Genomic DNA, 25,858 nt, shown 5'->3' on the forward strand with positions numbered 1-25,858 from the left:
ATCTGAAAAGCAACTAACTGTGAATTTAAATACTTGACTTTGTACTCTGACAACTACAAACGACCACACCCTGGTTCAGACAGTTCTGACATCAGGCTGCCATGAACAAGGACAACAGAAGGCCAGCAGGGTCACTGCTCAGTGACACTGTGAAAGCCAGAACTTTCACTACTTTTTTGCAGTTTTACTATCTATTGAGTTGGAAAACAAACAAACCAACATCTGACACCTTTTCGACAGAAATATATAAATCAAGTTATATTGGCAAACAGTCTTGACATCTGGTGCAGAGTGAGAAACTACTGTTATCATGACTATTTACTATATTGGGGCTCAGAATACTCTACCCTTCTTGCATCTATGACCCCAAGTGTCCTCAAAAGGTAGCGCTGGGTATAACTTCTGCAGACTCCAGGCCCGAGAACCACTGACACAAACCGCCCGCAGTCTCTGCTATTAACGGGAAGTGAGGGCTTCAAGCACCCGGCTTAGAGGAAACCTCAACCACCGCGCCCCCCAGTCACCTTGTCATCACCTTGAGAACAGAAAACCACACTGGGGGGGGGGACAATTCTGCCCTCAGGAAATAAGGGGTGCCCCCATCCTTTATCAGGCCGCGGATGCTTAGACTCAAGCTTCCCGCTGGGCGGGGACGGGGACGGGGACCCGACTGTGCCAGGGACACCTTGACCTAGGGCAATGCAGAAACGGACAAGGACGCCGGGCCCGCAACCGGGACAGGGACGCAAAAGTCAGCCCCAGGTCGAGCCCGCCTCGCCCGGCCTCGCCTACCGCCGCAGGCAGAGCAGGAGGCTCCCCGCCCCCGTGAACCCACACTTCTGAGCCAGCTCACCTGCAGGCGGGTCACCAGGAGGCTGTAAGGCGCCATTTTGTGCACTGACAAAGATGAGGTCGCGTGAAAGTGACGTGCCACACGGCGCTTTTGAAGGGACTCCGGAGGGGCGTGGCTTCCAGAGAGGCGCGTCACGGTGACGGTGGGGACTTCCTCCCCGGAGCCGGAGTCCAGAGAGCGCAGTGGGCGGGACTTCCGTGACGGGAACCGCGCGAGACAGAGAAGCTGCCAACTTGGCTTTCGGCGCCGTCCTGTCATCTTCCCGGGGAGGAAGTCGGGAGCCGAGACAGGAGCTCAAGGTCATCCTTCACGCCCGGAGACTCACAGGGCAGCCCCTAAACCACGCATTTTGCGGAAGCATGCATGAGGCCCTGGCCTCAACCCCGAGCACAAAAAGTAGCATGTGCACAAAAAGTGCCTGGCTGTCCTCGAACTCACAGAGATCCGCCTGCCTCTGCCTCCCTTAGTGCTAGGACTAAAGGTGTGCGCCACCACCTAGTCATATGAAAAATTTTATCCAGGGAAAAAAACTTCAGTGTATGCGTTCAAATCGGGAAGAAAAAAATTATAAAGTCTTTGATGCACCTGCTAGGGTCAGGAGAGCTAACTCTGAGAAAACTCGCGAGAACCAGCGAGACTTGGTGCAAGGAAGGGCAAACGCTGATGGGCACCTTGGCGGCCAATCATGATGTAGAACTGGGTGTAGGACCGGCGTAGGTCAAAGGTCGAGCGGAAGTTCTCCAAGCTTCCGGCCGCCGGCTTGGAGAAGCGTTATGGCTAAACATCATCCAGATTTGATTTTCTGCCGCAAGCAGGCTGGTGTGGGTGAGTCGGCTCCCTGCCCCCTTCCGTTGGAGTGGGGCGATGTTAGGAACGGGAGAGTCGGGGGGTTCGCTTCCCCCTTACGGCCTTGGCTGGGGGCTCCGCGTTTCGCGCCTTTCGGTCCCTGGGTACGCTGGAGGTGCGCGCCCGTTTGTGACTGCTCAGAAGGCAGGAGCGCGCACCTGGGAGCCTGAAGCTGGCGGGAGCGTCTGGGCCAGGTCCGGAGAAGCCCTCCCAGGTTGCTTTGAGGATTCGGGACAGGGCGTTGGTGCAAAGCAAAATTTAGGGGCACAGGCCGGGCGCGGGAGTTCACGGCTGTAATCCCAGCTCCTGGGAGACTGAGGGCAGGAAGAGACGTTCCCGGCTGTCCAGCGGTGGGCGAGTGGAGGGGGAGAAACAGGAGAAGACAGCTGTCCTGCTCAGCTCGCTGGAGTCATTGCTACCAGTCCCATCCTCCATCCTAACTTCCTTGATAAATCACCATTTTAAGTTTAACTCTGCTGTTTACCTGTCTTTTATCTTGCAGCTATCGGGAGACTGTGTGAAAAATGTGAGTGGAACATGCCCTCTGTCACATTGCCTTCCTTCTTTGCCTTTTGACGAGCCAACAAGCCGTTAATTCTAGAGGAACAGCAAAGAGGCGTTGAACGGATATGCCAGACTGCAAAGAACCCTGAGTGTCTGGCCACAACCAAAGGCTCCACAACTGTAGCTTGCATACTTTTAATACTTTTCATTTAGGTTTTGAAAAAGAAAAAATGTCTGCTTTTGGACAGTAAGAACTGTCAAGAGTAGTATGAACCTTCCCAGGCCAGTGTGTGTGCAAGCAGGCATGCGATTTGTTGACAGTGCATACACTTACAAGCTCCCAGATAACACCAAACTCTTCCCACGTATGTGTTGAAGAAAACTGAGGTACATACAGGACAGGACTGATGCTGTCGAGATAGAGAGGCCTAAGGTCATGCTCAAAGGGAGACTAGTTATTTCCCCCATAGAACAGAGATCTTTAGGAAGTAATCGCTGGTGAATATAACTCCATTCCTCTTCCTCTGCAGGTGATGGCAAATGTGTGATTTGTGACTCCTATGTGCGACCCTGCACCCTGGTTCGCATATGTGATGAGTGTAACTATGGATCTTACCAGGGCCGGTGTGTGATCTGTGGAGGTCCCGGAGTCTCTGATGCCTACTATTGTAAAGAGTGCACCATTCAGGAGAAGGATGTGAGTGTAGGCTGAGCTTTTCCCGCCTGGCCGCCTTCCTTCCTTTTCCTTTGGACCATTTGCCATCCATGGCCGTCTCTTAGGGTCTATGGTGATTGCAATGTTCAGCTAGTCATGGAGCTAACTCATCAAGCCTGTGAGCCCGACTATCAATTATTCTGTATCAAGGGCAGAATGCAAGAGAAGCAGGCCTTTATTGGTATCAGCAGTCTGGAAAACCTTTTTTCTGTTCCTTCGATGTCTCCGGTGCTTGGGTGAACGGGCACGCACGTGTGTAGAGATCAAAGGACAACCTGTGGGCGTCATTTCTCCCTTTACACTCTGGTCCTGTGGGTTGGACTTGGCGAGTACATTTGCCTGCTGTCTTAGTTAGGTTTCTGCCTCTATGAAGAGACACCATGATCAAAAGCAGACTAGGGAGGAAAAGGTTTATTTCTCCTACCCCATCAGGTAGCAGCCCACTGAGGGGATTCAGAGCAGGAACTGATGTAGAAACCATGGAGCATCACCGCTTGCTGTCCTGCTCCCTTGTGGATTGATTGCTCAGCCTGCTTCCTTACAGCATCCAGGGTACCAGCCCACGAGTAGCACTCACTACCCACAACAGGCTGGGCTCTCCCGCATCCATGGTCAATCAGGGAGATGCAACACTGGTTAATCTGGTGGGTTCTGTCGGTTGAGGTTCTCTCTTTCAAAGTGATTCTAGTTTGCAGCAGGTTGACATAACATTAGCCAGCATCCTTGCTGAGCCATCTTGTCAGCTCGTTATTACTTTTGTTTGTTTGTTTCTCGAGACAGGGTATCTCTGTGTAGCCCTGACTGTCCTTACACTAACTCTGTAGACCAGGCTGACTTGGAGCTCAGAGATTTACCTGCCTCTGCCTCTCCAGTGCTGGGATTAAATTCGTGCAACACGACCACCCAGCTTCATCATTATTCTTTTGTGTGTTAGTGTTTTGTTTTTTGTTTGTTTTGTTTTTCAGGATAGAGTTTTTCTGTATTTCCCTGACTGTTCTAGAACTTGTTCTGTAGACCAGGCTGGCCACAAACTTAAGAGATCCAACTGCCTCTGCTTCCCGATCCAGGGATTAAAGGCTCATTGGTTTTTTTTGTTTGTTTGTTTGTTTTTGTTTTGTTTTGTTTTTTCCGAGACAGGGTTTCTCTGTGGCTTTGGAGGCTGTCCTGGAACTCGCTTGGTAGTCCAGGCTGGTCTCGAACTCACAGAGATCGGCCTGCCTCTGCCTCCTGAGTGCTGGGATTAAAGGCGTGCGCCACCAACGCCCGGCTCATTGTTATTTTTATGCACATTTAACATCCTTTGTTTTTGAGTTATAAATAGCACATAGATGGCTTTTAATAAACATTCAATAGACCTGTCTTCATCTTTTTCATGCTAGATATAGGTATCAAGTGTGTGTCCCAAACTCGCCTGAAACTGAAGATTCTGCTTCCTCAGCTTTCTGACTGCAGAGGTTACAGATTTGTACCGGCACGCCCACATCGTAATAGTTTCCTTTGAAGGCGGGGACAGTGGGGGGGTGCTGAGGTAGTTTTTGCTTTGTGTCCTAGGCTGGCTGATACTCATGATGTAGTTCAGGGTGGCCTCAAACTCAACATTCCTTCTGCCTCCGCCTCCTAGGTACTAGGATTACATGCCCAACTCAGTTCTCTTGAGTCTACTGTGATAAAGGATAGTTTGGTGTGTGTGGGGGGGGGTGTGACAAAATTGAATTAAGGTTAGTTGTAGTTGATACCTTTAAAAAGAATGGTGTTAGCCGGGGGTTGGTGGCACACGCCTTTAATCCCAGCACTAGGCAGAGACCAGCCTGGTCTATAAGAGCTAGTTCCAGGACAGCCTCCAAAGCCACAGAGAAACCCTGTCTCGAAAAACAAAAAACAAACAAACAAACAAAAGAATGGTGTTGTCTAATGAATTGATTGCCAGTTTCCCTTAGTTTTTGTTTCTTAAAGCTGTGTAGTATGGAAGGGAAATGTATAGGTAGCCTTTGGTTCTCTGAGCAAGGCTCAGTGAGAGAGCTTGCAGATCAGGCTATAGGCAAGTTTAACCCTGTTCTTAGAATAATAGTAGGTACTAGCAACATAGCAACAAGGCACTGTTTCTCTTGTGACAAAATGAAAGGAAGTAGGATACAGTCTCACTAGACTAATAGAGGGTGCTGGCGTATGTAATCTAGAATAAGACAATATGTATGTAACTTCATATTTCCAAGAACAAAGTGTAGATGGTTTGTAGATGTAATCTCTCTCTTATTCCTCATACCACATGACAGTGTTGTTATCATCCTTGTTTTTATACTCCCAGGCTGTCTGACTAAACCTTGCGTCCACATTACATCTTGCTATGCTTTCCTAAGTCCTTCTTGGTGTGTGCTCGTGATGAAGAGAACACCACCCTTCCAGCTGCCTCAGCATTACACATGTGGATGCCACCCACCACCAGTACCAGAAGCCAGATGGGGCTTTGAGGAGGGAGGGGAGGTTGTTCTACATGGTGCAGAAGATGATCTATGTGAGCTGCACTTTCAGTTTTGATTGACTTTATTAAGTATATAATGTGCAAAGGTAAGGGAATAAATATCAAGTAGCAGGTAGATAGCAAAACAGTCATCAAGTCAGGACTTACCACATCCAGCAAAAGTTGATTGGGGAAATGACATTTAGGCATTTAGCTAGAGTTCCCAACTGAGAGCTTTTTCTTCATGGATGAGTTCCAGGCTTTTCTTACTCCCTGCATGCATTTTATGCCACAAGATAAACAAATGATTTCTGTTGGAAATAGCCTTCTCATTGTTCTTAATGCTGCAGTGTTTGGTTGAATTTCTTTACATCTATCTTTGTGGGGTTAAGAGGACAGCTTGCCTGGAGTTGGTTTCCCCCACTGTGAGTGCTCTGGCCCACTAATACCTTTGTCTGCTTGCTGTTTTTCCCTGTTCTTAGAGAAATGGAGGGGTGCTTGGCCCAGGATGGAGTTTTAGAGCAGTTGAAAGTATTATTTACTCTGTTGAATCCACTACTGTTTGGGAAAAGGAGAACATTGTTGATTAAGTATGAAATGGCAATTTCAGTTGGTAGTTGAGCATTCTCCTTCCCTAAATGTTCTTTCCAATTCCTCAGACAACTAGAATTCAATTGATTGTATTCTGTCTTGTACAGCTGTGAATTGTGTCCCCATCTTTCCTTTTCTCTGGTCTTGGTAGCACTGCCTAATCTGCAATGCAAGGATGGTGCTCTGGTTTTGGTGCTGTGCCTGTAAAGTATTCTGGGAGACATCCCCCAACCCCACGCAGGACATTTGTTGCTTAGAACTGGGAAGTACTGAGTGTAGTGGAAAGAGGAGGTACACACAGTTCTTAGTCCATGAAGAGACAACACTTTCTTGAACTTTCAGTTACAACTAGAGTCTCTTTCTGACTTAACCTTGGAACCAGAGAATGCTTGCTAAACGGTAATAGTCATCTCACTTGTCTGCATGCGCCCTGTGATCTGATACCTTTGGACCCCTGCCCTTCATTCTGCCTCCGAGAATTATTTTATATGTCACTTCACCTACTTCCCATTATACAGGAGTGCTCTGAGGACACCTGAGCTCATGCTCACAGTTACTCGGGCACTAGTTTCCAAAGAACACAAAGCAGCCCCGTCACATGATCCAGCCTCTCGCCCTTACAGGCAGATGACCATGTAGATGCAGTGCCCAGGCTTTTGCTGTGCAGGAGTCTTCCTGCAGCAAAAGCCTGTCCCTATTGTTCCCCTCTTCCTGTAGCTTTTATAATTTATAAGGTGATTAATTAGGCCAGTAAGCTGAGCTGGGTATCCTCATTTGTAGTTTTTCAAAACCTCAAAAAATAATCAAGAATCAGGAGTAGGCATGGTGGTGCATGTCTGTAAAGCCAGCACTTGGAATGCTGAGGGAGAATTGCCAGTTTAAAACCAGTCTGGGGCCAGGCAGTGGTAGTGCACACCTTTAATTTCAGCACTTGAGAGGATCTCTTGACTTTGAACCAGCCTGGTCTATGCAGAGTTCTGGGATGGCCAGGGCTACATGGGGAAACCTGTCTCAAAAAACCAAAAGTAAAAATAAAAGCAATCTGGGATACCCTGTGTTACAAATCATTAAGTCGACCATGGCTCACCAATATCTTCAAACCTTGGTACTGGAGGACTAATTTGTATATTCTCATGGTGTGACAGCAAGCAAATCTCAGATCCCAAACAGAATAAGAAAAATAACATTTGTGGAGTTTAACATTTATTTTTATTTATTTTTGTAGTACAGGGATTGAACAACACAACCCAGGCTCCTTGTAATAGCAGCCAGTCCACTGAGTCATCTCTTCAACACCCACATTTTTCTAATGAGTAATTAAATACTAAGGAATAAGATAATGTTGGCTAGGGGTGTACCGTAAGTTGCAGATGATTCTAATATTGGAGATGAAAGACAGTATGGATTGTCCTGATGGGAGATGCTTGGTCTAATCCATGCACTTCCTCTAACCACTCCACTGTCATTTCTCACTGAGAAACATTTCTTTCCTTTGTTATCTTGCCATTTCTACCATTCTCATGGAGTTTATTTTATTTAGGATAACTGGAAAGATGAATAGACCATTAACCCAAAAACTATAAAATGGTCTTTGAGGGACTGACAAGATTGCCCAGTGTGTACAGGCCTTTACTGCTAACCCTGACAACTGGACCTCAGATCCCCGTGTCCTCTGATCTCTGTGCTCACACCATTCGTTGGTGGCCCACTCCTTTAATCCCAGCACTTGGGAGGCAGAGGCAGGCAGATCTCTGTGAGTTCAAGGCCAGCCTGGTCTACAGAGCGAGTTCCAGGAAACCCTGTCTCAAAAAACCCAAAAAAATTTTTTTTTGTTTTAATTAAAAAATGGTCTGGCTGTGTGCACGCCTTGAATGCAGCACTCAGGAGGCTATCGTCCAACTCCCACAGATCCACCTGCTTCTCCCTCCTAGTGTGCACAGCCACCACCCTTTGCTTGCATCTTTTAAAAACTTCTTTTTTGTTGGGAGGTGTTGGGGATTAGACACAGGCCCAGGCTGTGGACTGCAAGCTCTTAGGTGAAGAGTCATGTTTTTTGTACTCCTGAACTAAATTTTATCTTAAATCTCTGAATCCAATTTCAAGGACTTAACAACTTGATTCTGTTTTTCAGAGAGACGGTTGCCCAAAGATTGTCAATTTGGGGAGTTCTAAGACAGACCTGTTCTATGAACGCAAAAAATACGGCTTCAAGAAGAGGTGATGGGTGGGCAGCTCCTTCCTCCCCCATCAAGCTGCTGCAGCCGCCAGAAAAGACACCTACCGCTAGCAGAGGGACCGGAGCCCAGCGTGTCACCACAGCCTGCTAGAGCTAGTGTCCTGGCCCCCTGCCCCTGTCTTTCCTTTACCATGCTGGTGGGGATGGAAGAGAGGTCTTCACAGAGTGCTCTAGCAGATTGGAAGAAAAATTGCTAGGTTAGTTCTTAATTTGTTTTGTTCTAGCTAAAGAAACAAGACTCTGCTCTCTACATTGATAGATTCTTTCCACACCAAAAGCTTCAAAATGAGTCTTCTGTCTGTGGCCTTAACAGAAACTGCCGCAGGCAAAAGCATGGCCTTGCAGCAGCTTTGATGTTGGTGGTCTCCTGTGACCCTCAGTGTGGCCAGGAGCCATCTGAACAGTAATGTGATGTGACACTTCCCAAGTGGTGCTGGCTTCATGTTATTTTCCTTCTTAGAAATTGGAAATTCCTGTTCTAATAAAGTTGGTGTGTATTTTCTGGTAATTGGTTGCCTTCCACATTACCTTTGAGTACCTACTTTGTAGTCATTTAGGTTTTGGTGAGTGAAACCATAATAGAGACTGTGGGGTCGAAGAAGTGCCCTGTCCTATTATCACCACTGGGAAAATTCAGAGGCGCCGGGCGTTGGTGGCACACACCTTTGATCCCAGCACTTGGGAGGCAGAGGTACACAAATCTCTGAGTTCGAGGCCAGCCTGGTCTACAGAGTGAACTCCAGGACAGGCTGCAAAGCTACAGAGAGAAAAACAAAAGACTCAGAGGCCACCTGTGCCTTTTAATTTTTTCTTCCTATCCACCGTGTGTGTGTGTGTGTGTGTGTGTGTGTGTGTGTGTGTGTGTGTGTGTGTGTGTGTGTGTGTGTGTGTGTGTGTGTGTGTGTGTGTGTGTGACTCATTAGCTCAGGCTAGCCTGGACATTGTTGCAGTCCTTCTGCCTTAGTCTTTAGAGTGTTGGCATTTCTTTCTTTCTTTCTTTTTTTTTTTTTTTTTTTTTTTTTTTTCTATTTTGGTTTTTTAAGACAGGCTTTCTCTGTATTGTCCTGGAACTCACTGTATACCAGGCTTGCCTCAAACTCAAAGAGATTCTCCTGCCTCTGCCTCCCAAGTACTGGGATTTTAAAGGCGTGCACCACCAATGCCCGGCTTGAGTGCTGGCATTTCATATGTGAGTGCCCATACGTGGGTTTTCTAATACTTCAAAGAGAGATCCTATGAGAAGGGTGAGGAAAATATTAAAGTAGAAAATGATTTTTCACAAAATACATATACATTTGTGTGAAGGGATGTTTACTTTTAAAAATTGTTAAGGATTTTGTGTATGAATGTCTTGCCTGTGTGTATGTGCGCATGCTTGGTCCCTGCAGAGCTCAGAGTTTCAGATCCCCTGGAGTTAGGGATGAATGTGAACCACCCATGTGGGTGCTGAGAATCAAACCGAGGTCCTTTGCAAGAGCAGCAAGAGCTCTTAACATCTCACCAGCCCTAACAAGTACCATTTAAGTAAACTATCAAAACTAGAAAATTTCAATTCATTTCTGTGACAATTTTCTGGAGTGGGTATTTCTGCATGTTTAGATGTATTGTTAAATAGATCTTTAGTGCCATAGATCTGGGTCCTGAGGTGTCTATGTACTTGGCCTTGTTTATGCTGCAACTTAGTAGCAAAACCATAGCAAGAAATAACATTTGCGCCTGGCGGTGGTGGCGCATGCCTTTAATCCCAGCACTCGGGAGGCAGAGGCAGGCGGATCTCTGTGAGTTCGAGACCAGCCTGGACTACCAAGCGAGTTCCAGGACAGCCTCCAAAGCCACAGAGAAACCCTGTCTTGAAAAACCAAAAAAAAAAAAAAAAAAAGAAATAACATTTGTTGGTTTGTTTTATGTGCATTGGTGTTTTGCCTGCATGTGTCTGTGAGGGTGTCAGATCCTCGAACAGGAGTTACAGATAGCTGAAAGCTCCCAGGGGATGCTGGGAACTGAACCTGTGTCCAGTGGAAGAGCAGCCACATCTCTTAACCACTGAGCCATCTCTCCAGCCCTGAAATAACTTTTTATTGAGGATTTTGGTTTGTGTCAACAACAAAAAAGCTCTTGGTTATGTATAATGTAATGAGTAGAGTTAAGACCATTTCTGTCCTGAGAATGGAATAAAGAACATCTGTCACAATCCACAGACCACACAAAGGAAGGATCTTTGGCCCAACTTGGGAAGCACTTCCAAAAACAGGACAAGGTCTTGACCACCAATAAAGCTAATCGTGAAGGCTTCCAGTGCTTTCCTCCTGCCCGGTGCTGTAACCCCCTGTGCTGTGACCACTGGGCTCTTCCTCAGTACCTGGACTTATGCTTTTGCCTGTCTCAGTGTCCCTTAATTTTTAACCTGTTGATCCTCCCACTGTAGTGCTCCTGCTTAGCTAACTCCTCCCACTCATTCTTCAGACCACTGCCAAATACAGTCTCAGATGTCTCCCAACCTGCAATCTAATGTCTCCTGTACTCCCATGTAACGTTTCCTGTGTATTCCTGAAGCATTTGATGGTTATGACCATCACCTTGTAAGCCATGTTCTTCCCAGCAGATGACATGTTCAATGTTGCATGATAATAAACAGCCTTGAAGGAAGCATAGGAACCTGTACACAAATGAGGACTTGTGTGCTGAGAAACTGCAGAAAGGTAGTCTGGAACCTAGGGTTGTGTTCAGGGAGCCTGGAGCACTTCTAAAGTACCAGGAGAAGCAGGAGGAGGATCATTTTCAGGTTAGGATTTTTTCATTGATTTTGTTGTTGCTATTTGTCTGTTTCAGAGATAGACCGTTGCCATACCTCACGCTGGGCTGGGCAGTGTCCTCCAGGCCTTGGCAGTTCTTTTGCCCCTCCTTCCCCAAGTACTTCCATTAGTGTTGTCATGCCCAGCTTGTAATTTATTCTGCAGCAACTTTAAAAATCTTCAGGTGTAGCTGGGCGATGGTGGCGCACGCCTTTAATCCCAGCACTTGGGAGGCAGAGGCAGGCGGATCTCTGTGAGTTCGAGGCCAGCCTGGTCTACAAGAGCTAGTTCCAGTACAGCCTCCAAAGCCACAGAGATACCCTGTCTCGAAAAAAAAAAAAATCTTCAGGTGTGTAATGAAAAGTGTGTGGGGTCCATTGTTTTTTCTTTCTGGTGGTGTTGGGGTTCAAACTTAGGATGTGTGCATGTGTGCTGGTGCTTACCAATTCAGCATGTCCCCAGCTGTTATTGGCCACGTGGTTTAGACCTTACATCTGCCAGCGTTAAAAGCAAATATTCCCTAAGATGCACTTAGTCTGCCTCAATGGAATGCCACTAAGAGAGTGTTGGGGAGCTTACATTCATGTTCAGAAGGATCTCGGAGGGCATGCTCCCTTCGCCATGGGTTAGTGAGCAAGCCTGGTCTACAGAGTTAGTTCCAGGATAGCCAAGGCTACAAAGAGAAACCTTGTCTAGGAAAAGAAAAAAAAGGTATTTTGTGGAAAAATCTGAGTTCATTCCCTAGCAATGAATCAGCTCACAACCTCCTGTAACTCTAGTTCCAGGGTAACTCACTCCCTTTTCTGGTCTCCATGAGTAGCTGCTGTCTGCTCTTGATCAGGGGTCAATTCCTAGCACCCAAAGTGGCTCAAGACCTGTAAATTCAGTTTCCAGGGGACTTGGTACCTTCTGGCCTTCATGGGCACTGCAATCACATGGTACATCTGGACATAAATTCAGACAAAACAGCAATACTCATACACACATACGCACGCACGCACGCACCCTGCACTCTGAACAATAGAGCGGGGCAGGTGATGTGGCTCCAGTAGGTTACCCTCTGATCACCACATGTGGACACAAAAGTATCTGTACTAAAAATGTGTACAAATATACCCCTCTATGTATATACAAGCACACAGGAAGACATTGTTATATACAACATACAGCGAGAAGTGCAACGTGTCAGTATATATCAGAAAATACATCTACCAGATGTTGACCTTGGTTTACCAATTAGCAACTGTTCTCAGTGAGGTATTTTTTTTCAATTCTTTGAGAATTTCACACATGTATAGACTATATTTTGATCATATTGCAGCTTTTTGGGGGGATAGGGTCTTGCCATGAGCCCTAGAGGTTATGGAATTCCTCTATGAGACCAAGCTGACCTACATCTTGTGGCAATCCTGCATTTACATTGTGAGTGCTGTGTTGACAGACACCAGCTGCTGCTGCCACACTCCACTTAGCAACGTAAATTCCCATGGAGTCAAACCGAACTTGCTTTTTAATAGCTTCAATCTAGGATGTAAATGTGAAAGATTCTTTGCCTTGGATTCCATCAATTCTTGGATATTTGATTCCTTATTAATGCTATCCCCAAGTGACCACCACCAAAGCTAAAAATGTTTGTTCCTTTGAATACTGCCTTTTGGTATCTTAACAAAACCATAGCTTGTGTTCTTTACCAGCATTGATCTAGAGGCACTCTTTCCCGTAACGTAGTAGATTTTTGTCCAGCAGTGGCAGTAGATGTTAAGAATCAAGCAGAGAATTTTTTTCTTGGATAATTTCAAAGAAGCAATATAAAACTTTCACCTGATGTGTGTATGATATTGTGACTCATCTTGGGGTAATTATCCCAACTACGACCAGTTTTACTTGTCATTAGTAATAGCAACTGGCATGACTTGCTTTGCTCTCAGAAGGGGTGCTGTTCCTACCTCTGCAGGGGCCAGAGCTGACTTGTGAAAGTTTGGTGTGTGTCTTTCAATATATGGTTATTCAAATGGGAGGGGACTCTGAAATGCTTGAGTAGTAATTCAGTTTACAATTAAGTCCTGGCGAGATGAAATTACACATTGGGGAAGAGAAGAGAATTCCCCTTTACCACATAACTTGAGGCAGAGCAATTTACAAGGGTGATTACTTCTCTCCTCTGGTTTATTTTTTCCTATTTATATGCTTGAACCTTTACTCAAAAATCTAATTTTCCAAGGAGACAGGAGTTTTCAGCCGGTTTTGGTGTGTGTAATGTTGCCCAAGGCTGATTGAAATAAAAGCATAGAGACTCAAGGCCCTCCACAGCTAACGGCCTTTTATCTGCATAAGCAAATTCTTGAGATACCCTTCAGCAGTTCGTTCCAGCTCATCACTGGGAAATGCACACCTTCTAGTGTTTATAGGCTGCAATTTGGCCAATTTATCACGATGAAAAATAAAACTTGCGAATTCAGACATTTTCAGGGGAGAGACACCTGTTTGAATCAGGCTCTACAAACAGTGTTGTTTAAATCACAAGATCTCCATGTCTTCACAGATGAAGGAACAAATTTGGTGCCTAAGAATGGCTGTTAACCTTGCAGTGGTGGCGCACACCTTTAATCTCAGCACTAGTGAGGCAGAGGCAGGTCAATCTCTGTGAGCTCGAGACCAGCCTGGTCTACAGAGGGAGTTCAAATGTTACAAAGAGAAACTCCGTCTGGAAAAACCAGGGAAAAACTAAAGGAAAGAAAGAAATGGATATCTGTTGCATTAAACCCAGAACACACATTAAGTGGCAGAACCGGAATATAAACACACCTGTTTCCATGCATTCTAATTATCGACTACAAATACCAGCATCCTTTGCGATACCTAAGTCACATACACGCTCCCCAGAAGTTGTATCCAAAACCCAATCAGACGCCGCTTCTCCCTGCTTGAGAGCCAATGGGAGGGCTGTTGCTAACTTGTCTGTTGTATTTTTAGCTTTCATCCTGGTGGGAGGTCTCACGGCGTAGATGGAACACTCCAGTGGGCACGGGTGCAGAAAGGGTAGGGTAAAATGGAAAAATGAAGAGGGGTGTGTATGATGCTCGCTGACGCACGAGACAAGTAGTCTCAGGAGAAGCCCCCGGGCTGTCAAGCTGGGACTGTGGGGGATGGTACACGTGCACACCGCGGGGTTTGTCCTCCCTCCCGGCGTTTCTCTCCTCCGGCCCTGGAGAGCTTATTTAAATCTCTATGCCACCTTGGCTCTCTGTCCTTTGCTAAAGTGGTCAAGGAAAATAAACGAACACGGTTCACAGTTCGTAACTTTCCGATCTCACAGAACCCCGCGTGCGTTCGGAAGCTACGGTCGTACCAGAACCCTCAGTAAAATGAATACAGAAACGAATTGGAGAATTGGGAAATATAGGCGGCCTAAGGCGCGCGGGGGCGGGGGGCCAGCGGTCCTCCAGCCTTGTGGTCCCACAGTCCAGTCCTCCGACTCTGAGCCCGAGAGAGCGTGACCAAAGTCCGGGCCGGGGCCGCAGGTGCTTCCTCACTTGGCCAGAGCTGGCACCTCTTATGCGACTAGGCTATTGCTAGAAGGAGCGTGGCTCTGGTGCTTTCCCGAGCCGAGCGGGGGCAGCCTTGCCCCGAAAAGCACGAGGACTGCAGCAGAGTGGTCGCGGTTGCGCTTGGCTAGCGCTTTTATCTGGCTTTTGGAACCCAAATTTCAAGGCTGAGAGTGCATGGTTAACTGGTGATCCGCTCCTTTTTCTGTCCCTCAATCTCCTCGACCCCATACCCTCCCTTCCCTTCGATTTTCCCCGTCCCCACCAGGAGGGCGACGCTAGTAAACTGAGGTTAGCTCGGGTTCAGATCCAGAACCATTCTAGAGCTGGAGTCGTGCTCCCATCTTCCCAAATTTAGAACAGATCGGAACCGGACAGTGCGAGCCACGGGGACCTTCAGAGCTGGAGAGTCGCGCTGTCACGGTCTCAGGGGGCCGTGGGAGGTGGGGCTGGTGCGGGGCGGACTGGAGCAAGAACCCTCGGGGCCTGATGACGCCAGCCCCTACCGTCGACATCCACTGTATTCCAGACTAATCCCTGATGGTCTGCTGTGTCCCAGGCTCGTCCCTACCCTCCCAGAGCTTGGTCTACACCGGTAAAAACCGTCCATGGCGAGGTCAGACTGCTTTGGAGCCTTAAGGGAATAAATCGGGTGCCCAGGCGCTCAGATGGATGAGGGCGAGCAGAACAGCTGAGGACACAGCAGGGCGGGGTCTAGAGGATCAGCCGTGAGAAGATCGCGACCACGCAACGAGCGCTATCAGGAATACCAACCCGCGACTGGGCTGCGAGGGGTTAAAGGCGCCACGGGAAGAAAAGTAGTCCCGGCCTCACGGAAGGAAAAGTAGTCCCGGACCCGCCCCGGCTGGGCGGAGGGACGCATCACTCAGGGGTGGGGAAAGAAGATTCGTGCGCAGGGTTGCTGAGGGTGAAACTTTTCATTGACTTTGCTCACTTCGGGCCGGGCGCGGGAAGGTGCCGGTCGTTGTTACTGGGTGTCGCGGGAGCCGAGAGGCCAGAAGGACAGGACTTGCCCGCCGGCCACATCCCGGGCGGGCCTCCATCCACCGCGTGACGGGTGCCATCCTCGGGTCCGCCATCCCCGCGCCGTCGCCGCCGAGCTCGACCTTCAGAAACAGCGGAAAGAATCGTATGAACCCGGTCCTCGGCCCCTCCAACCCTCAACGACGTAGAAGGACACCGTGGACCTCGGCCTCGCGGCGCCGGGGAGGCTGGGCGAGAGACCTCCGTCCCGCGGCCTGCAGAGCGCCCCTTCGCGGAGACCCGAGTGAGTGCGCGGGCGGGCGGGCGGGCGGGGGCGCCCACACCGGTCCACTCCCTGGCCGCCTCTCCCTAGATCCGTCCGTGTCGCTCTCTCATCCCTCTTTGATCCTGGGTTACCTAGTTCCGAGTGCGGCCCTCTCCCGGGCGGAGTGCGTTTCCTCCTTGACCTCCTTCCCTATTTCTTTACGCCTCACTCGCTAGGTTTTCCTCGTTCCCCCCAAAGAAACCGAACTCCTGTCTACGTTAAATAAATAAGGGGTAGGAAGGGGATTCGATCCTTGTTTTTCTGCTGCCTTTCCCGTGTGAGGGGAAGCGGGGCGGTGATTATTAACACAGTTTGTTTCTGTCTCTTTGGGACCTATGAGATGGACACCTCCTTTTTGGTGACCGGGCGGGTTAGTAGAGACTGCCCTTGGGTTGCTGAACAATTTTTATTTGCAGGTTGAACTCTTTATATTCTTGTGTGGGCGGGAAAAAGTACCCAGAGAGTCTGTCAAATAGTGTGTTAATTCTGTTTGATCTCTCCTATTCCTAAACTTCCCCTTCAGTCCAGGGAAGATGAACTGCTCCCTTGACCAAAATCTAAGGAGGGAAAGGGGAGCATGGGCAGAGGGGCCGTCTACAAGCCATCCCCTTCCCTGGGAGCAACCAAAACCTCACACCGCAGGCTTACGGATCGGATCGGCAGACAGGGTTTCCGGTGCCGGTTCAGTGCCTAACCTTATTCTCTCATTTCTATCCACCCAGCTCTGGAAGTGGGTTTCTCTTTGATTTCCTGACAACAATAAAAACCCTGTTGCCTGTCTGAGCGCCTACCCCCACCCCTCACTTAAGCACCGGGGAAAACAGCTGGTGTGGGAGGAAGGATTAGGGAGCTTTAACACCCTGCAGGGGAGGTTTGCAGAGGATCTGGTAAGTCTGGTCCTAGAGTAGGCCTTGCAGTGGGAGGAGGTTCAGAATTTGAGTTTTAGAAGATGTCCAGGTTTCAGATATAGGGATTTTGCTTGCTTGCCTGGGACCCTTTTCCCATTTCCTTTACCTGGGTCTGGTTTCGCTTGTATTAGAAGTGGGGTGAGTCTTGCACATCACACACACACACACACACACACACACACACACACACACACACACACACACACACACACACACACACACACACACACACACACACACACACACACACACACACACACACACACACACACACACACCGGCTTCAGGCCTTATTGTTGACTGGGCGCCTCCCCAGAGCTTAACTAGGAATTTCTTTGGCCGACAGGGGAGAATTGGATCTAATTCCTGCCATTCCCTTCTTGGCTGTGGGGATGCTGGAGCCGAGCCTACTGGGTGTTACGTGGAAAGGGCCCGTTTCTCCTTGGGTACAGTGTTCCCACAGCTACCCCAGACAGCGACAGTCCACTGAGATCCCGAGGCCGGAGCCCCAGGGATGGCCCTCTTGCCCAGCCCGTTCCCTTAGTCGCAGAGCCCTAATTCAGTAGACTCGGGAGGTCATGAAGGGAAAGAGGAGAGTTTCCTGGACGTGGACGTGGGGAGAAAGATAGCCGGTGAGAGGCCTTATGGGCAGATTTATGCCGAACGTCTTGGGCGGTGGGAGGGGGAGCGCCTACTCGCCGCAGCGCGCATGTGCATCGGAAACTTTTCCTGCGCTCCGAACCCTAGGCCAGGTCCTGGTGCCGAGCATGCGCGTTCTAGCCGGCCGGTCTACGCATCGTGCGCAGGGAAGTGTAGTGTGCTCGAAAAGTAGGTCACGAGTTCCTACCCGCGTCCAGAGGCCTGAGAACTACCGCTCCCAGAGTGCTGAGCGCGACACCTTGGGCGAGGCGAGCCTTCCGCCCCTGAGATCTCAGAGAGCCCTGCCCTAGACAGGACTCTTGGAGTACGGCCAGGTGGTCTAAGCCCAACGCACTCGTCACGCATCCTGGAAATACTGCAACCCATATTGCCGGTTGGGCGACTGCCTCCCGGACAAGAGCTGAGGACCCATGGCTGGGGAGCTGCCCGAGCCTGGTTCCTGTCCGAAGTAGCTTTTCTCTTGACCATGTTAAAATACTCCACCACAGGCATCGACCTGAATCGTGGCGATTGATTGATTGTAGTATGTTAGGAATTTGACATACCTGAATGGGGGGGGGTAGAGATTCTTCGATCTTACCTCTCCCTTGCTAAAATGTGAGCCTTTTTTTTTTTGTCTTGTTTTGCGTTTTCATTAGTTTCTCTGGAATCAACATTGATGGAACCTTTGTGTAGCACCAGAACTCCTTCCTTGTTTCATTATATCTTTCTCCTAAACGCTAAAATACACATCAACACAAGGGGTCGAATCGAGGTTTAACCCGTGGCTGAAGTAAAAGAAGAAGGGAAAAGTGTTTGGACACATTTTTTTTAATGTATGTTGTATATATAGCATAGGCTAACCTTGAACTTCTGACTCTCCTGCCTCGGCCTTCTATCTGCTGGAATTACAGGCACTGTACACCTTAGCTTGCAGCTTTTTAGTACATTGTCAAAATGAGATTTTACTGTTAAACACTTTCTGGTTTTGAGAGTTTCTCCCTATATAGTACTGGCTAGCCTGTTACTTGCTACGTAGACGAGGCTGGTCTTGAACTCACAGAAATCCGCTCTACTTCCTGACTGCCACCACGCTAGGCTATTCAACATTTCCTTCTTTTATTTTTCTGTTACCTTTCTAGTGTTTTGTTGAAAAAGGTCTGAATCCTCTGCAGCTGCTCAACAAATCTGCTTGTTCCTTTTTTGAAGAGTAGTTATTTCTAAGCTTTCTAATCTCATCATACTTCTATAAATATTTTATATATAAGCACTATAATTTGTCCATCACTTCCTAAAAAACAAACTCAGCCAAATGGTCACTCCTATCTTTAGCTGAAGACAGGATCGTGCCAGAACTTTAATCCTCTTCTCCTTAAGTTTCTTGAAGTCAAAGTTAGAGTGGGTAGAGCAGGAACTCCCGTTCTAGGCACCTGGCTTTCTGTAGGGTTTCACACCGTAGCCATCTGGCCTGGCCTGTTCTCCGATTAGAGAGGCCACGGAGCGATATGCTTCCCTGTTTGTGCAGCAGCACCACTGAGGTACAAATTGGTGTGCAGCCTTAATTGCTTATGCTGCAAATACTGGTTCCCAGGCAGGGATGATGACAGTGGTGCTATTGTATTTTGGGGTGAGAGGCTTATTTCCCAATGACGTTGGCCTACATTTAGAATTTTGAGGCTGTACCATTCAGGGTTATAACTTGGAAGGCAATTATACAGCAGAATTTGAGGACATCTAGAAAAGTGTGGAAGCCCCTCTGGGTAGGATAATTAAGAGGCTCTACGGTAATGTCATGATGACATTGAGTCTGTATTACTTTCCAAAAAGTTCTTTGGAAACACAGCCTTTAACTGTAGGCCTCTTGAGACCTGATGCCAACTTTCTTTACAGCTTTCCAGTCTCTTCAAATTGAATACCGTTAGTGGACCACCATAGAATTACACATAGATACGTGTCTCTTCATATGGGTATGTGCATGTGAGTACAGGCACCTCGGGCCAGAGGCATCAGATTCCTTGGAGCTAGAGTTACAGAGTGTTGTGAGCTGTCTGGTATGAGTGCTGGGAGCCAAACTCAGGTCTTAACTGCCAAGCCATTTCTCTGGTTCCTTGAACCTTTTTTTTTTTTTTTTTTAATGTATGTATGCAGTGTTCTGCCTACATGTATGCCTGCAGACTAGAAGAGGGCACCAGATCTCATAATAGATGGTTGTTAGTCACCATGTGGGTGCTGGGAATTGAACTCAGGACCTCTGGAAGAGCAGCCAGTGCTCTTAACCCGAGGAGTCATCTCTCCAACCCCTGAACCTTCATTCTTAAGCTACCAACTCAGAAGGCATGAATTGCTTGAACATAGGAGTTCCTGGTTTAGTTTAGCTGGCATTGAACTCCTGGATTTTTTGCTTCTACTTCTCAAGTGCTGAGTTTACAGGCTCACACCACCATGCTCAGCTGAAGCCTAGAAGTTCAAAGCCAGCCTGGGCAACATAAATGCAAGTGTCTCTGACTCCCACTTATGACACACACAAAAGAAAAGCCTATTTTCCCACATAGGAAAGGCCCACAACAGAGTAACAGGCTTTGAGCTTTGTACCTGGTGATGACCCTGACCCTTATCAACTAAGCCCCTTAGTCTCCCCCTCCCCCACACCCTAAGACAGAGTCTTTCTATGTAGCCCTGGCTGTCCTGGAACTCATTCTGTAGATCAGACTGGCCACGAACTCAGGGATAGGCCTGCCTCTGCCTCCCAAATGCTGAGATTAAAGGCGTGCAACATCCCTTATTCTTTTTAACTATTCTTCTCTTTAAATCGAAAAGGATCCTAGAACCAATCTATCTTGGTCATGAGTAGAGGTTTGAAGAGACTAGCAAACGTGTTTGGAGGCCAGGCTACAGGGGAAATCAGGGTTCCCTGAATTCTGAGCAGTAACTCCTTCCTGTCTGTCAGACATGGACTGGGGGTGACTAATGGGGTACTTATGTGCTCCTACAGGTGGACTCTGGGTGCCTTCTCAGGTGTACACACCCAAGTCTTCTGAAGGTTGGGTTCTCAGCATGCTCCATAAAAGCCCTGAACCTAGGCCTGAGGATTAACATGAAAACCTGTCACAGTAAGTGGGCAGAAAACAAGGTTCTCAAACCTAGAGTCAGACTTCATTTTGCAAACTGAAGGAAAATTAACCAAAATGCAGCTCTGAGTCGCACATAAGACAGAAGATGACTGGTCAACCTTGTCTCTACTGAGGTCAGCACATGGCTTTGCCTGCTGTAGAGGGGCCTTTTTAGTTCAGTTTCTCCCCAAGCAGGAATCTAGAATCCGTCCTTCTGGGGAAAATGCAAGTAAGATGGTTGACTCCCAGTACCTCACAGATCATCTTCCTGCAACATGAGGCTTGCCCAGACCTAGGAAGTAAAGCTTTTTGACCTCAGTGGGATCTGGCTATGAAAGAATCCCAAAATAACAATCTGAGTATTTACCCTGGACTGCCTCCTCTGCAGGGTTCTCCAAACACTTGATAAATCTGATCTGGTGCCGAGGACAGGTGGTCACACGGTCCTTGGGAGACTGAGTGATGATGGGTCCCCAGCTGGAAGCTGTAGGGTGATGGAAAATTTCTTCCCTCTGCTATCTTCATCACTTTCAACCTTGCCAGAAACTGTGGAGATTCCCTCAGGCTACACTGCTGCTTCTCTTAGTGCCCTGCCAGCCACCAAGGCCCTGCTTCCTGCACTTCCCCTAGGCTCCCCTAGTCCAGCCATTCCCTTGTGAGCTGACAGATTGTGCTTTTGACAGTTTTTGCCTTTTTCTGGGGGCTCATGGCCTTGTCCTCATTACTGAGGCTGGACAGAAATGCAAGCTTTGGTCACACTACCAAGTTCTTAAATTGGTTCTGTAAACTCAGACTGAGCCCCAAAGCATACACACCTATGGGGTTCAGGGTGACAGATGGATGCGACCGGAGTCCAAGCCCCAGGGAGAAGTTGGCAGTGCCCCTTCATGTTCAGTGACCTGTGTGTCATTCAGTTTAAGGAGGGCAGCTACAATTTTGAAACTTACATCTTTGAGCATTTGACAGTTTGGGGGCACAATTTGATGGAGACATTGCAGAGACAGCAAAAGCCAGATCCAGCTAGATTGGGGGCCTAGTTTTATTCCTTAGTTATTTGATGTCATTCTGACAATGTCCTGAATACTCAAAATGGTAGAAAGCACAGTTCACTCCTATTTTAAATGCCTACTAAGTACTTAGTATAGGGGAGCTTTATCCTTGAACCTCAGGTTACTGATGAGGAAACTAAGGTTTAGAAAAAAGGGATTTGTCCAAAGCCCGGAATGATCATTCTTGCCTGTAAGCCCAGCACTTGGGAAACAGAGGTGGGTGGATCACTGCAAATTCAAGGCTGGCCTGGTCTATTACACAGTGAGTTGTAGGCCAACCAAAGCTGTATAGACTCAAAAGGAAAGAAAGGAATGTGCCACTAGACCTATGATCAAAAGCTGGTGGATTTCTGTCTGTCCTTTGTCATTGGTCACCGTACTGGTACGGCTGGGTAATGTATGCTAGGTGCCTTTCTGCATATGTATTCATCATGGTCCTCTCCTTTCTTTCTTCTTAGAACCCTGTGGATCCCGGGGCCGCTCATCTTCTACTCCTGCCGCTGCTCTTGGCCTGTGCACGTACCTCGGGCTGATTCTCTGCCTAAGAGAGGATCATGCAGCTGGAGATCAAAGTGGCCCTAAACTTCATCATTTCCTATTTATACAACAAGCTGCCCCGGCGACGGGCAGACCTGTTTGGGGAGGAGCTAGAGCGGCTTTTAAAAAAGAAGTATGAAGGCCACTGGTATCCTGAGAAGCCATTGAAAGGTTCTGGCTTCCGCTGTGTCCACATTGGGGAGATGGTAGACCCTGTGGTGGAGCTGGCTGCCAGGCGGAGTGGTTTAGCAGTGGAGGATGTGCGTGCCAATGTGCCCGAGGAGCTGAGTGTCTGGATTGACCCCTTCGAGGTATCCTACCAGATTGGTGAGAAGGGAACTGTGAAAGTCCTGTACCTAGATGACAGTGAGGGTGGTGGTACCCCAGAGCTGGACAAGGAGATCAAGAGCAGCTTCAACCCTGATGCCCAGGTGTTTGTGCCCATCGGCAGCCAGGACAGCTCCGTGTCCAACTCTCCATCGCCATCCTTTGGCCAGTCACCCAGCCCCACCTTTATCCCCCGATCTGCCCAGCCTATTACCTTCACCACTGCCTCCTTTGCTGCCACCAAATTTGGCTCTACAAAGATGAAGAAGGGTGGCGGGGCATCAAGTGGTGTAAGTGTGGCTGGTGGTGGGGCGAGTGGCCAGCAGCCAGCGCCACAGCAGCCACGCCTGGCCCGCTCACCCACGAGTAACCTGCTGAAGCACAAGAGCCTCTCTTTGTCTATGCATTCGCTGAACTTCATCGCAGCCGGTCCTGCCTCCCAGTCCCAGCTTTCACCCAATGCCAAGGAGTTTGTGTACAACGGTGGGGGCTCACCCAGCCTCTTCTTTGATGGGGCAGATGGCCAGGGCAACAGCACTTCGGCCCCCTTTGGGAGTAGTGGAGCGGGCACTTGCAACAACAGCAGCTTTGATGTGTCCCAGGTGTTCGGAGGTGGCACTAACAGCCTCTTCTTGGAGAAAACACCCTTTGTAGAAGGCCTCAGCTACAACCTGAACACCATGCAGTATCCCAACCAGCCCTTCCAGCCTGTCGTGCTGGCCAACTGACCGTCTTCTGTCTGCCAGGCCAGGAGCACCCTCGACCACAGAAAAGAGAAAGGCAGGGCCAAACGAAAGAGGAAGAGAACTATACATAAAGATTCCAGTCTTCTCACTCTCACAGCTAGGAAAAAGATCCGCCCAGGCACAGAGTAGGAGGGGCTCCCGAACACGGAGTCGTGTGTAACTCAGCCCCTGACTATTTTCCGGCCTGCCTTTGATTTCATTTGGTTGGTTTGGGTTTTTTGTTTTTGTTCTGTTACATGTAGTTTTCTATATGGCATCTTTAATTAGTGGTTTCCTGCGCTGAGTGGTTCAGATGTGAAGCTGCTCCCCACCCCCTCCTTCATGCTGTTTGGGATTGGTGTGTTCAAGATCACAGGGAAGAGCAGCAACTGCAACCAGACGCCCCTGGGGCAGGGAGAGGCTGGCCCTGTGTGCGTGACCTCTACACTAGCTATCTTCTCAGGGCCTGCCACCCGGATAAGTCTGGCCCTAGCTTCAAGTCCGCCTCGGACTGGGCCACAGGGAGCTGCTGGCTGGCCACTTGACACCCTCCACTAAAGCTAATATCTGTGAGTATAGGGAGGTTAGCATTTACTTTAGCTGGAATCCTTCTCTGTCCTGTGGTCCCATCCCTCACCCCCTCCTGGCCTGGACATGATGTATTAGCCTCTCCTTCTCCGGTGCAGCCTTTTCCTGAGCCTAAGGTTAGATGGAGTAAAGGGTAGAGGTAGGGTAAGTGTGTGTGTTTTTGTGTGTGCATTCATGCCTGTGAATGTGTGTGGCTTGTTGTCATGTTCTAAAGGATTCCAAGCCACGTGGAACTTCCCTCTCTGGGTATGATTCTGGGTTGCAACAAGTGCTTATTTATGTGCAAGGCTGTGGGATGGGCCCAGGGTAGATTGATAGTCCATTTGTAAGGCTGTAGGGCAGAGTATGTGGGGGGTGACAATGGCTAAGCCTAAGAAACTCCAGAGGAGAGCACTGCACAAGGAACTGGTTTTCCAGACTGCGGAGGGAGCTGCACTTTTTGTTTTTGACCAAAAAACAAAACTCAGAAGGTCGTGAGAGATACCCAAACCTGACGCCTAAGAGGAGTCCCTAGACTTCAGCAACTCTGTTGTGTGACCTTAGCCCAGGGTAGGGACAGGGAGAGAATTTGGAGTCAGTGCCTGTGGTGGGCAGTACTGAGCCTTGAATTGAGACTTTGTGATTTTTTGGTTGTAGGTGTAAATGCATTTGAACCATCTGAGAACTTTTGGTTCCTGTCTCTTGCCATACTGTGTCTGCCCTCACCTAGCACTACTTGACCTTGATGCTGTGAGATAGGAACTTGTGGGCAGACAAGAGAAGCCCCATCACCAGAAAGCACCAAAGCCCTGACCTCCGCCCTCCCCATGGACTCCCTGTGGGAAGGAACTGCTGTGGCAGTGAGTTCAGCCCAGACTGACACTGCCAACCCCTCCCCTTGCACTGGGCACTCGCTCTACCTCCCCCAGCAGGGCAAGGCCCCGAGTTGTCAGCCCAGCACCGTCTGTCCCTAGTCCTCTCCAGCCAGCCTTTCTGGGCCTCCTGTTCCTCACCTCAGCGCCCACACAGGTGACAGTCCCTGGTAGGTAGCCTCTCGGGGACAAGTCGGGTGTTGCCTTACCCCATTTCCAGCCCCTCCTCACGTGCACACAGGTACCACCTGCACCCAAGCCAGCCTGGTTTCTCACACATGGGGAGACTGGAGCCCAGCCCCCTGTGTCATTTGACGTAGGAAAAAAGTGAGTGTTCAGGAACGTGACTCCTGGACAGGGCTCTTGGGCCCAGTTCAGTGTCTCATCGCAAATCTAGGCATTTTTGCTTCAATTTTTTTTTTTTAAGAAAAAAAGCTCTGCACTAATTTACCTGGTTTCGTAGAAGAACTTTTTTTTATTTTTTACATTTTTTGGTGTCCGTTTGTATTGAATAATTTGCTACATTTGTAAAATGTAAGAGGTATATATAATATATGTATATTTCTAATGTAAGAAACGTAATTTTTTTCTTTTCAAGATTTTTTCTTAAAAAGGAGAGAAACCAATATTTTTTCAGGAAAAACAAACTTTAAAAAATAGGAACATAAAACCTTTTCCTCCCGTTTCCCAATCCTCTCACCCTCTCACCCAGGAGCAAACCTGAAGGTGGAAATCTTGCTAAGAATGTAGCCGTCAGTCTAGAATGCTGTCTTTCTCTTGATTCTGTAGCGTCTCCCTGGGGGTGGGAATAGGCATTGAGGCAGCAGCCATGGAGAGGAGCCGGAAGCAGGGCGATGACCTTTTTTTCTCTAGTAAAGGAAGAATGCAATCAAGACATTTTGTATTCAGAACGTTGTGCAATATTTTGGGATGAGACATTGGTGTGTTTAGAGATTTAGTTTCAAAACAAAGATTGATCAAATCTGTACAGTTTATATTGTTCCAGATTTTTTTAAGTTTGTATTAAAAGCATGATATATAATAGCCTCCTGCTTACTCTTGGTTTGTTTTGTTTCTGGGGTCCCTTTGGAGTAGAGAAATGGCCACTGCTGTGGGCCTCCCCCTCTCAGTGACTCAGCTCTGGGTAGACAAGGTTGGCCTCATCTCCCTGTGGTGCGCCCACTACCACAGTCCTTTTCCACACTTCGAACTGTCCTCTTGGGTTAGGAGCTGCCACCCACCTCCCCTTGTCCCTCAGCTTGTGTTCAGTGCAGC

The 25,858-nt window shown here is 48.4% G+C and overlaps 2 protein-coding genes across 2 annotated transcripts; both read left to right on the forward strand.

The window, feature by feature from the left end:
• Nucleotides 1-1,534: 1,534 nt before the first annotated feature.
• Phf5a (PHD finger protein 5A) lies at nt 1,535-8,711 on the forward strand. The gene is made up of 4 exons (XM_005067020.4): nt 1,535-1,678; nt 2,202-2,225; nt 2,734-2,900; nt 8,099-8,711. The coding sequence occupies exons 1-4, from the start codon at nt 1,627-1,629 to the stop codon at nt 8,186-8,188; spliced, it is 333 nt and encodes a 110-aa protein (XP_005067077.1). The 5' UTR covers nt 1,535-1,626; the 3' UTR covers nt 8,189-8,711.
• A 6,353-nt stretch (nt 8,712-15,064) lies between these two features.
• Tob2 (transducer of ERBB2, 2) lies at nt 15,065-25,627 on the forward strand. Its single transcript, XM_005067019.4, has 2 exons — nt 15,065-15,828; nt 22,014-25,627. The coding sequence occupies exon 2, from the start codon at nt 22,110-22,112 to the stop codon at nt 23,145-23,147; it is 1,038 nt and encodes a 345-aa protein (XP_005067076.1). The 5' UTR covers nt 15,065-15,828; nt 22,014-22,109; the 3' UTR covers nt 23,148-25,627.
• Nucleotides 25,628-25,858: the final 231 nt, after the last annotated feature.

This window comes from Mesocricetus auratus, unplaced genomic scaffold, assembly GCF_017639785.1.
Source record: "Mesocricetus auratus isolate SY011 unplaced genomic scaffold, BCM_Maur_2.0 Super-Scaffold_100010, whole genome shotgun sequence".
NCBI lineage: Eukaryota > Metazoa > Chordata > Mammalia > Rodentia > Cricetidae > Mesocricetus > Mesocricetus auratus.

Bases quoted from the DNA above. Each gene is read 5' to 3' on its own strand.
- Phf5a (XM_005067020.4), top strand. From the start codon at position 1,627: ATGGCTAAACATCATCCAGATTTGATTTTCTGCCGCAAGCAGGCTGGT. The intron at 2,226-2,733 runs GTGAGTGGAACA...CTTCCTCTGCAG, and splicing joins CGGGAGACTGTGTGAAAAAT to GTGATGGCAAATGTGTGATT. The intron at 2,901-8,098 runs GTGAGTGTAGGC...TCTGTTTTTCAG, and splicing joins GCACCATTCAGGAGAAGGAT to AGAGACGGTTGCCCAAAGAT.
- Tob2 (XM_005067019.4), top strand. From the start codon at position 22,110: ATGCAGCTGGAGATCAAAGTGGCCCTAAACTTCATCATTTCCTATTTA.